Below are 12,670 nucleotides of genomic sequence, written 5' to 3'. Positions count from 1 at the left end.
TTTGGGTTTTTAAACACAGATTTATCAGTTTGTATAAATCACACCAACAAAGCTGATAAGATACAAAGGAAGAAAGTGCAAATAGTGGAACTGGGCTTCAAGTCAGTGTACGTGGACCACTCAGACTTCACAGGACAGGAAACAACCTCAGGTCACGTGGTCCAGAGCATTATTGTGCACCATTCTGCTTTTATCTTTCTCATTCACAGTCCATCAACAAACACATCTTTTACATGATCAGTAACTCTAGACAGTTCCAACAGGAAAGTGCAAGAATATGTTCTTAACTAGAGGTAAGTACACTTGGATAAGGATTTTAGTATATGATTGTGTTTAGACTACTGTTGACTCAACTCTTTCCATGCAAAAGACATAATACATAAATAGCAACTGTGATTACTATCACACTGAGAAAGTGTCTTTCAGATTGGAACCCTGCTAACGTTGGCACAGCTAATACTATCATTAGCTTATCACTGTCAGTCCATTTGTCAGCCAATATAATAAAACACTGGACCGCGTCACTGCCAAAGGAATGTGACAGTAGCCTTGTCCACCACAGAGTACTGACAGGGTTTACACCGAGGACATTTCTCTTTGTGCGCGTCAAAAAATATCACAATAGTAAAAGTTTTTGGGGGAAACACCAGAAAACACGTATTTTAGAGCTGCTTAGGTAGCTGACGTCAGCATTTCACTCCCCTGACAAATGTTAGTCAATTCATTAAACAAGCTAAGGATCAGGTGCAGGTATGTCCATGTTATACTGCATGTTCATGTCATATTGTTTCTTTAAGTGACATCTGTGATTTTAGGAAAACTAAAGTCTATTAGAGTCAGGAAGGGGTTAGCTTAGTTTAGCGTGGGGGCTCCCAGATCAAGCTCTGTAGTATGTAAATCAAAGTAGCATTACTCATGTGTAGAGGCACCATATTTAAATACTTTATTTCCATCCTCATTGCAAATGTTTGGGTACGTAATGTGCTTAGGTTATAAATTGCACTTGGGATTTTACTGCTAGGCCGGTCAAGATGCCTGGATGACTGCTTCTTAACTTAACAATAACAAACAATAACTTGAGAGGATTGTAATTTCTTTTTTTTTTGTTTTTTTTTTGCAAGAAGTGATGGCTGTCTGGTGGAGATATCAGCTTCATCTTATGTAATTATATCAACCTAAACCATTTTATCAGCCCAGAAATCACAAGTTATGGTAGTATAAGAGATGCTAGCAACAATAGCTATTATTAGCAATCTGCACATTTACCAAAGCTCTTTACAAATCTCTTCACCCCTCAAACCAAGAGAGTTACAGATGTTATATTGGCCACCTATACATTGTACATTGTAGGGCTGCAGTTCCATTTTGCTGACAGGGTATTTACCATCAACTAGGTCGGCAAACTGCCTAATTTAGTTAGCATATACTGATGTAGCCTGAGAGGTATTTCCCTTTGTGTCAGACCGAGGGGAAAAACTGTGACTCCTAACTTATATTTTATCTTGTGATAAACAGTGACCCGACAGGTGGACCATTCTAGTCTTGTTGTGTATTTGATCAGTTCTTGGCCTCAGCCTTGACATGTCTTGATCTCGGTTTAGGAACAACACTAGCAGATACATCAAGATTTCATAATTGACCTCATATAATCCTGTATCATTGGGTTCTGATTCAGATCATCATGGGATACTAAAGATGTCTCTACTATGTTAAAATCAACAAAGGTTGGCATCAAATGCTTCTTAAAAATCATATAGAAAAGTAAAGTGAGGTATCAAAACAAGTGTGATTTTAATTATGACAGATTTATGTTGGCACTGGGATGAAAACTTTCAACTAAATAAAACATGTTGAGTTTCCATGAGTGTGTCCTGAGCCCCCTGTCACCAGTGGACAAATGATGAGAGCAGATTTTCAAAACAAATGTCTAGTTCACTTAACTTACATATAATGTATGTCTATAGCTCATGCAATACAGCATGCTGCACTGGTCACACACTCTGCTACCATGCATGGTGGTGGTGTTTTAGAGACATGCAGGTATTGGCTGGCAGTGGTGCAACAGGTTTTTATTTGGGCTTCAGCGAGGTTGGCAGAGATGTGCAGGTTCAGATGATAGCCTTCAGCTCCTCGTCAGTCAGCTGGTTGACCGCCATGATTTTGGTCAGCTGATCGGCATACCTGGCTTGATCCTGCACGAAGTGTGGGATGCGGATGTTCTCCATCTGAGCCAGGGGTTTGAGACGGTCCACGTCCTCAAATGACACCTGAGTCAAAGATAAATAACAGTAACAGATTAAGTGACTATGTCGAACAGCACAAACAAGAGACAAAGAAAGTTTTGGTTTGTCTTCCATGGAGCAAAGGAGCTGCTTAAGTGACTAAAAATACTCTGGATAGTTTTATCAAATCACATCACCTCTTACATCATGTTCAGCATCTTCAGCTGAAATGAGCTTCTAGTTTAATCATCTGTGTCTAGGCTTCTCTGAGGTGGAACAAGTTTGTCATCCCTCCTCCAAGAACTTATATAAAGATCATTGAACTCTGTTTTATATTTGTTTTACCAGTGAGCTGATTTAAAGTGTTTCCGACATTTGATCAGGACACACACACACACACACATATCCAACATAAAGAAACCCCCCAGCAGACCTTGTACATCCTGCATTGATTATATACATCCTATCTAGTAAAGATGGAGTGAACTAGGATAATTCAGAAGTGTTGATCTTGCTGATCCCTAAGGACATGTTAACAGTCAAAAGAAAATCGTGCTGCTTTGAATAATAACTTGAGTTTGATATGATTAATAGCAATTTCCGGCTGAAACTCCAGAATCTATTTGCTCATTTCTGAAGTCTAAAAGCAGGACATCAGTTTCCAATACTTGATTATCATTTGCGAGGAGTAGATGTGATGGAGAAGGACACAGAATCAGGACAAGCACTCCACAAACTGCAAAGGCAGCAGCTCAATGACTGGGTCCTCCTGTTAATTCTATCAAAGTAAAATCAAGGTGCTCACAGTGGCAGTTCTCCCTCCACTGCTGGGAAGTCAATGAGGTACAACGTTAGCACTTTTGAGTACCAGAAAGGTTGAAAAGAACTATTTAAATGCAGTTACACATTCTGCGCACAGGTCTGACCTTTGAACTCTAAGATGAGGTGGTTCACAGAGGTTTAGTTCAGCCTGCAGGCAAATCAGATTTGTGACTCAAATTGGAGACAGACTTAATTTAAGGCCGGCTGTGTCAGCACCGTTATCTGCCAGCGATCAGATTGGATTTGTGAGTCCAGACCTCACCAAACTGTCTGCTTGGGTTACTATGGTAACAAAGACTGCATGAGTAAGTATGCTACTATGCTGATGATGTGACGTGAAACATGAGAAATCATACCACCCTCAAAACATTTGCCAATGCGCCAGCAGACACTTTATTTTGGTGTTTGTCCACAGATTTTCATTTTCCACTCTCCATGTGTCCTCTGTAGAAACAGCGTCGATTCCGCTCAGCACCTGTGTTGCTAGATTTGACATCATGCTACCATCATCCACGTAATTTGGTTCAGACACACTTTAAATCTGATTCAAGTGTTCATACAAGATGCATTTGTTGAAATCCGACTGGAATCATACCATCCAGACTTTCTAAAATCAATCTGAATGCTACTTGACTATGCACAAATGAGATGGATTTGGGCTGACAGTGTGAACCAGGCAAGAGAAACTCTCCAATTTCAGCAGCTGAATATGGAAACATCCTGACAGGGTCAAACTCTGCACAGAGAAACACAAAAAAAAGCTCACAGAAAAAAAAAGATTTGTGTTAGAGTGGAGGCGCATTACTGGCTGCTATTCCAAGATGAATGTGGATTAAGGGAGATGGATGGATGGATGGATGGATGGATGGATGGATGGATGGATGGATGGATGGATGGATGGATGGATGGATGGATGGATGGATGGATGGATGGATGGATGGATGGAAAAGACAACTTTTCCATCCATGTAACAACTTGCAATGAAGTGGAGCACATTTCTTTATTATTTGTGAAAAAGTCTTTGCTTCAGTCATCCAAACTACATCTCTGTGTAACATGACAGTTAGATGAAGCCCAGTTTTCCACATGTTTGCATTAAAATATTTCATTTTAAAATAAAAAATTGACCAGAAGATCCAGACCTTTCCTAGAGCCATCAGCAACGGGAAGTTGATCTTGTCTCTGTACCTCAGGATTTTCAGGACACCATCCAAGTAGACCTGGTCTTTACTGAAGCACCCTGCAATTTCAAGTACCACAGAAAGTAAGACCAGAACTTAACTAGGCTTAACTAGAAGTTCTTATCTTAACTAGGGGGGCATGACACAAATAAAAGCATAAAATATTTCATCAAACACACATTTTTTTAAATTTACTCTCCCATGTATGTGAATAGACAAGTGGTTGACCATACTGACCTGGCTGTGCAGTGTCTGTCTGGCCTCTCTTGGCTCGGACACAGTAGTCCCAGCGGGTGTTAGGGTCCTGGACAAAGCGTCCCAGACTGTGAAAAAGCTGAGTGAAGGACATGCTGCTGGCCTGGTACACTGTGTAGTACAGGAGGGCGGCACGCCACAGTGTGGGGTCTTTCCGGAACAAGACACTGTGGATGCTGGCCAAGCCCTCCTCAGTGGGATTCAGCGGCTTCAGGTTGAGTTTCTTCCTTCCTGCGCTGCTGCTCCATGGCTGGTGACAGTTGTTAATGCCACGGAAATAATGGGTGCCTGGAGGACAGAGACGTTGTATTTAATCAGACGTGGCATTTGCGAAGTCAATTCATTATCCTCTCTGAACTCCAGTTTAACTGAGATGCAGCTCCAGTTTCAGAGTGAAGCAGTTACCCACCAATCTCATGCCTCAGCATCCCTTCCAGCCAGTGCTCCCGGGCAGTGGACACGTTGATGGTCAGAGTGGGTCTGCAGTTCACCACGGTCATCGAGGCTCTGGACAGGAGGTCATCTGTCACCTGGACAACTATCTGTCAACACCACATGGACAGAACCTGTCACTTTGTCCAAAAGGGTAAACTATAATGACCTGTGACAATTTTTGACGCTCCCTTTTTGACACACTGCCTTTATTTTTTACTGAGTCAGATATGATTTGTTTGATGTTTAAAGGACAGACAAAATAATTAAAATAACAATAAAATAAAATAACACATTTAGTCTAAGTTTCACTAATAGATGCATTTTTAAACCCAGTAAAATCATGATTTACTTTTAAATGATGTGGTACCATGCTGTAAAACTAGTTTAGAGTAAAAAAAATAAACTGAGATTCAAAGACGGGTTTAAATGTAATCTTTCATCTTATGAAGTTAGATTAAATTTACTTCTCTACTTATATATGAAGCATCCATTTTAGATGGATGGAGTAAAATAGTCAAGTTTCCCCAAACAAAGTTAAGGGATGCACTCAGCTTAATGGAGTTTTATAACACTACCTTCTGAATTTCTGTCAAGAGTCAGCACTTTCCCACAGTTTAGCATCACAACAGTGTGCACTTTTTAAGTTATTTATTCATTTATTTTAATTCTGGTGAGCAAGTATCTCCATTTTAAGTAAACTGCTCCATTTCTGTTTCCATCAATAAACTTGGTTTTACTAAACTGAGATCAACAAGGCTCTAACTAAACTTTAAATCTGGATGTACTCATTTTGAACTCTGTTTAGCTCCACTCTGATTAGACTAAATTTAAATTAAAATGGTCTTTGAAAGTGAAACCCAGTGAAACACTATAATCCAAACACTGACAGTGATGCTTTAGATTTCTACAAATGGTCTGTAAACATTTTCATCATATGGACTATGACTACGTGCCAATGTTTGATGTTGTTAGTCTTGATTGTTCCCATAATGCAATTCACTGTCTTGTATTTTTCCTACTGTTTACACACCTATTGTAACGTGCATACATGTGGTATTATGTGTTCACTGACACATTATTAACTTGGTGATGTAACATGTATTTGTTGTCAGTTACGTAAACACAGCTCCACACAAGCAAACTGCAGGATGCCTCGGTGAAATGGCAGCTTTTTGCAACGTCTTACTTTTCCCTGGAGCACATTCACTTTAATGCTCTGCTGTCTGCTGTTCTGTTCTGATGAAGTGCAAATCCACCATGACACAGAAAAAAACAGCCCAGCTCCAGTTCTCGCAGCCTCTTAATCTCTTATTCTCTTTCACTGTTTGTACTATGAATGCTCACAGCTGAATTTATCAGCATGTGGAAATGCAGAAGCTACAGCACTGTGACGGTGTTCTACTAGTCGTCCTTTTACCTCTCCCATGCAGCCCTCCTTCTCCATGTATCTCTTGACACTCTGCCAGATGCGGCTCTTGGTGAGGAGGCTGCCTCCTGTGACCTGTTCAAACCTCTCGTAGCTGCCGTATCGTTGCAGAGCGAGCTCCATGATGTGCACAGCCTGCAAGAAGTGATAAAGGCTTTTAATGGAAAGACTGCTAATGACTGACTGTTGACACATTTAGTAGCTTTTGTGTCAACCAAGGGCAGCCTTTTTGTTCACTGAAATAAATACAAAAGTTTAATAACTAACTTCAAATATACGTTATACTTAAAAAACAAAGAAAAACATAAAGCAACAAAACTTTTATCTTAATTCATTTCATACATAACTTTATTTTGCTGATTCATTATTTCCCTTAACCATGCGTGACATGGCAACACCTAATAAATATCTGATTTGTTTTGTGTAGAGTTCTTGTTTAGAGTTGTAAGAGTTTCTGAACAGAGGTGAGAGGGATTTTATGAACGTTTTAGAAATAGCTCGTCTGAAAGTGGACTTTGGGTTTAAAATATTCACCAAAGACTCTTTTTTTGACCATCAGTAGCATCAACAAGTGCCAAAATAACCAAAAGTGAACTCTTTTATTTAGACTTATCAACTGTGACAATGTATATTTCCACAAAGGAAACTTGACTAAACTAGGCTAGAGTCAGGGAAGGAAAAACTAAGAGCATCCTCCAGAGGATCACTTTACTTTGTTTCCTGTTCAGCTCACTCACTCTTTCCTTGTCTTGCTATCTGCATACTTAGGTTACCCAAAGAGCCGGTAAATGAACACCACAGAGCTTGACTCTACGCTGCAGATGTCTAATCTTAAATCCTAAATCCTAGGTAATGTGATTGCTAAAAGCATGATTTAGGACACTTAACACTGTCATCTGCTGTTCTCTTTGTTAAATAGTCACTTTCCTCTGTTTCCTCGGCTAATGCATCTAAGCCTTTGTCCACTTTCACTTGTACACTCACCCCGTACTGGCTGTGATCAGGCCTGACACTAAACAGCTTTGGCAGCAAGTCTCTATGCTCAAAGTACCCGACTGGACTATGAGCAAGGTGCTGATCTGGAAGCAGCCAGCTCAGCATCGGGCCCTTGCACTAGGGACAGTGTATTGGAAGTGATGAATGACCTGTCACTGCTTCCAGGCCGGACTCTGGTAGACTTAAACTGCACAGATGCACTTTCTTATAAAAGACTTCCCAGCAGCTTACACTATATTTACCAGCAAAACAATTTCTAAGCTATTTTTACACATATTTCAATTCAGAACTGAAACAAAGAAAATACTGGTGTTCAGCATCACCTGCTTATTAGTGTAATTTCTTTCAGCATTTAAAACAAAAATAAAGCATTAAACTGCTTCAGTATTAGGTATTAGATGCTCCTATACACAGCAGATGACTCGAATGATGTGTCATTTGTGTGACAATGTTTCCCCTACAATTACAAGATTTAAGTCCAGCACCTGAATATTTTTAGAAGCCTCCATGTATCCCTAAAAAAAGGTTTGTCTGTTCAGTGCTCAGTCAGTCAGTCAGTCCTCATTACATCTGAAAATGTTTCTGCAACAAAGCTTTTAACAAGTGGTGCCAGGCATAACAAACCTCGCCCCTCCTATGTATTGTAGCTTATTTTGGCATCGATCCAGCTGATCTCATCATGTCTATGCGTGTGCTGATGACAGCATATCAGTTGCCTCTATATATGTGCTAAGTTTGAAGTAAATTGAATTGAAATCTCGCCCATTATAAGTAAATGGAAGAAAAAAAAAGATGTAAAAAAATTCATAAAAAATTTTAACTTTGACCTACTTTTCCCAAAATGTAATCACATCTATTCTGGGTCACTGGCAATATATAAACTCAATTTGGTATGAATTCAACCAATAGTTTTGTTGCTATAGATATTTGAAATTTCACCCATTATAAGTAAATGGGAAAAAAAAGAAAAGAATTGAAAAATTCATAAAAAATTTGAACTTTGACCCAGTGTTCCCAAAATGTAATGAGATCTATTCTGGGTCACTGAATATACATAAACCAAATTTAGTATGAATTCAACCAATAGTTTTGCTGCTAGAGTGTTAATAAACAAACAAACAAACAGAACCAAAAACAATACCTCTTGCATCCTCTTTGGGGGCTGGGGTAATAATTATATCTGTTTAGTTGAAACTGGAAGTTGACATCAGAGAGAAAACTTGTTGCTATTTGCCAAATACTGTAATGAAATAAGTCCAAATATATGCAAAAAAAGCAAAGTCATCATAAAATCCAAAAACTCTATCTACCTAAGGTAGATAGGTAGACATAGTATGTAGACATAGTATGTCTACATTTTGTTACCTGTAGAAAGGAAAACAAAAAGTATAAGAATAAACAGCTCTAGACACATCTTTACCTGAGTCAAAAAGCGATCTGAGGCGTTGTTATGTCGCGCCAATACTAGTGGAGAGACGGGGCAGCTGTACTCAAACTGTGGATTATAGCTGAAGTCAGACTTGAAAAACTTGGCCTTTTCTTTCTCCACATTAATGGGCTTGATGGCTGTAAGGATGCAGAGCTTTTTGGCATTTTCCACTTCCCGTGTGCTTGGTGATTTGTACAAAGAGGGAAGTTTAGTGCGAGGTGAGTTGGGGTTGGGGATGTGCGTCTTCCTGAGATGTGGAACTGTACGGGGGCTCAGGCCCATAGTGCTGCCCACAACCGCCATGTTGTGTGGTGGTTTAGGGAGATTGGAGCTGCTCCTTGAGAGAACACAGCTTATCTGGGTGATTTTACTGGCTTGTTCTGGAGGTCGAAACTTTTTAGCAGCCATGACTGGACGGTTTCTTTTACTTAATGTGGAGACATATTTCACTGAAGTCTTTCGCTTCTTGAGTGGTGACTGCTTTGGAATCTTCTTCTCCTCTTTGTCTGCCTGCAGCAGAACATTGTAGCTGCTAGAGCGAGTGCTGAAGAGGTCTTTGAGGACACTAGAAGGAATCTTCTCTAGGTATACTTGGCTTGGACTCACTGCCTTGTCAGCAGTGTTTAAGATGTACTTTTTGGACATTTCTCTCTCTGGCCAACGGAGTCTTTCTGCAAGAAGTGGGATGTGAGACCAAAACAAACAGTGAGTGTGACTGTTGTTAACTTTAGAACTAGAATCTTACACGTGCAGAGCTGATATAGACAGCTAGATAGACTAATCCTCTTATCAAGACTTTAGAACTTAGAACTTATTTGAACTATTCTGATGCTGAGCTTAAAAAGGTAATATACGGATGGCATTATCTAAGAACAATGTGATGAGAAGTGTCTTCCTACAGGTTTGCAAGCAAACTAACAATGAGATTTGACTCATATCAACCTAATTTGACTCATTCTGTTCTGTTACGTCACCTCTCCGGGTCTATGCATCAAACCCATTTCATTTGGAGTTTGTGTTCTGCAAGTACGGAGGAAATTATTCACATCATGTCTCTAAAGAATTGGCAATACAGTGCAAGAGTCAGAACACAGGGACTGCAATTTCCTGAAACATCATCAAAGAGAGAGGGCTGCTCACTGAGCGGACAGGAGCACTGAGGCAGAATCCATTCAACCACAAAGTAATGACCTCAGCAGCAATGATGATTGGTAAAGAGAGAAGAACAAACTGAAGCTGCACTAGCATGTTCAGCCATCAAATCAAATACTATTACCTAACACTTCAGCCTACACAAAGCTCATTATTCACTTCCAGTTATTACACAGCACTACAGGCAAGTCATCCTCCTAGTATACCAACATATCAAGTTAATTATGTGAATATTAACCCATAAAGACCCAGTGCTACTTTTGTGGCAGTTCCCAATAGATTTTCTCTTTATTTAACCTTTCTTAAGTGATTTATTACCATTCATTATAATATTATCCTCTGTATTTTGCTTTTTTCAGTGAAAATCAGGTAATTTCCTATATTTAATTTATGAATCATGTAGATGTTCATAAAAGCTCAGATTAAAGGTGAGGGTTATTATATCAGAAATAGAGAAAACTAAATAAAAAGTAACTTTTTGCGCAATGATATCAGTAAGTGAATGTAAAAACAAGCATTTCCATCTACTGTCATTTGTCAAACTTCATGGGTTTTACTGGTGAATCAATGTAGTAGAAGATGATGGTGTTTGCACGTTCACTATGGAGCCTCAGAACATCCCAATGGGTCATATGTGATGACCATGAAAAGATTACAAACTGTATTTTACTTGAATTATTTCAATATATTGACAAATTTAATGGTTCAGAAATGATGAGACATTTTAAATCACTAAATGATTTTGGTTCCCAGTGGCTGTTTGTGCATTTTAGGGTTAATACAGTCATTTTAAAGATATTCAATCTAATTATTACAAATTAAATTACAGAAGTTACCTGTGGTGAAAGATATTTAGCCTATACACAGTCCAGCGTGTTCAATTAAAATTATATTTACCATTTATTTGTTCACCTGCAGTTGTAGCCTATATTATATTATTTTATGTCAATGTATGAGTTAAAACTTTTGAGACATATTTACACACACACACACACACACACACACACACACACACACACACATATATATATTTACATGTACATAAAGCATTCCCCTATCTTTTTTTAAGTAAATGGACTCCACACTGGTAAGTTTGAAACTTAACAACCCATTCAACAATACACTGAAGAGCATATCATTTTACAGCATATATTCAATTTCGTTGCAAAACTGTTGTAATGACAATAAAGCCTGTTCTATTCTATTCTATTCTATTCTATTCTATTCTATTCTATATACAATTCTGGTTTTAACATGACTATTTACAAAATAATTGAAACAATCACCTTCCTATGATCAACCATGACACTTATCTTAAATAAGGGTAAAGAGCTGAAGTTAGAAGAACTGCCCTCATTACATGAATAAAGTGACTCGTTATTGTTAATATGTTGCTGTTACTGAGTGAAGGAGCATCTAGCTACAGTCAAAAAATAGCCAGTGACACAAAAGAAAAAAAACATTACCTGTCACGTTTATAGACTCCAGCATCCTTTGTTAAAGCTTATTCGTGAAGTTAAAAGGACCACTTTGGCTCAGAGATTAGTAGTAGTTCGCCCAATTAGCTACATTAGCTCACCGGCTAATGTTGTCCACACGTAAACCGAATGAAAAAGGCAGGGTGTCTCTGATGACAACGTGTAAATGTTAGTGCTGAACACGAAGAAATAAATTTAAGGGCATTTTGTAGCTAAGAGCCGAGCTGACATTAAACGTCCCGCCTACACCGAGCCCCAGCCAAACTGACAACAAGGAGCTGATGCGTCGACTGAGCTGTTTCCATGGTTTCGTCGTCATCCACGCAACACACGTGGCTGCTCATGGGAAATGTAGTACCTGTGACTGCTACTATACACGTGACACATCTTTTGTTATGGTGGTCTGATATTAAATGTAATATCTATCCAGATTTGTTCAGTGAGCATAGATTTTCAAGCCTGGGGAATGAATTTAATGCAGATAAGACATTTATTGTGTCTATTACGAGTAAAGCAAACAGTGGAAAGAGCTGTAAAATGGGTCAAGAAACATATAACCTTCTGCACTCAGTTTAACTTTTAACTTTATGATTAGGCGGAACAAAAGAACAAGAAAACACAACTTTGCTATTGGACTTGTCTGCAGATTTACTTTGGTGACATACTGTTTTCAGCAGCAGAAGCTTTATGCTATGTGTTGAAAAATGCTGAATGAGGCTGACTCATAACTAATTTATTGCAGCCCTGGAGGATAAGCTATGAAACCTCAATTTTTAAATCCTTATTTTAAATAATTGATGTCTTAATTCTTTCTCTATATGAAGCCACTGGTGTGTCAAGTCAAGAGGCTTTCAACAAGTGATTTGTGCAGCTTAGTGTTTTTCTGGAGTAGAAATGAAAAATGAATATACTGATGTTCAAATTAGTTTATTTGCTGATATGGGTATCAGGTTTATAACAACTGAGGCTACACCGCTATACAGCATCTCTTGATAACGGTGACTAGGTATGATCACATGCATCCATCCCTTTTGAGCTAACTATAGAATGTGTGGAAAATTATGTTATGCTGATAGATGTCTATGTAATGTGTCCATCTCATGTGTTAATCGAAATATTACACATGATAACTCATTTAAACACATTTATCATTTACCAAGTGACTGATAATGAAGATATTTATAGGTAAATACCACATATTGGATGCACAAACAGATACTCTCTGATACAAATGTAGAGGATGTACAGATGGGGTAAAGAGGTTTCTGTTCAGT

At 38.7% G+C, this 12,670-nt stretch overlaps 1 protein-coding gene across 1 annotated transcript; it reads right to left on the bottom strand.

Annotated features, from left to right (window-relative positions):
- On the bottom strand, positions 1–11,680 carry matcap2 (microtubule associated tyrosine carboxypeptidase 2). The gene is made up of 7 exons (XM_030147358.1): positions 11,385–11,680; positions 8,758–9,437; positions 6,333–6,476; positions 4,890–5,022; positions 4,463–4,768; positions 4,187–4,284; positions 1–2,267 (listed from the first exon to the last, which is right to left on the bottom strand). The coding sequence occupies exons 1-7, from the start codon at positions 11,407–11,409 to the stop codon at positions 2,109–2,111; spliced, it is 1,545 nt and encodes a 514-aa protein (XP_030003218.1). The 5' UTR covers positions 11,410–11,680; the 3' UTR covers positions 1–2,108.
- Between the last annotated feature and the right edge of the window lie 990 nt (positions 11,681–12,670).

Source organism: Sphaeramia orbicularis, chromosome 11 (genome assembly GCF_902148855.1).
Source record: "Sphaeramia orbicularis chromosome 11, fSphaOr1.1, whole genome shotgun sequence".
NCBI classification, from domain to species: domain Eukaryota; kingdom Metazoa; phylum Chordata; class Actinopteri; order Kurtiformes; family Apogonidae; genus Sphaeramia; species Sphaeramia orbicularis.
The sequence above is the reverse complement of the archived record's forward strand: the minus strand, read 5'-3'. Positions and strand labels throughout refer to the sequence as shown.

Coding starts and splice junctions, on each gene's coding strand:
- matcap2 (XM_030147358.1), bottom strand. CDS start 11,409: ATGCTGGAGTCTATAAACGTGACAG. Junction 6,477..8,757: donor CAGATCGCTTTTTGACTCAG/GTAAAGATGTGT, acceptor CACTTCTTGCAG/GCTGTGCACATCATGGAGCT. Junction 5,023..6,332: donor AGGAGGGCTGCATGGGAGAG/GTAAAAGGACGA, acceptor TGGTGTTGACAG/ATAGTTGTCCAGGTGACAGA.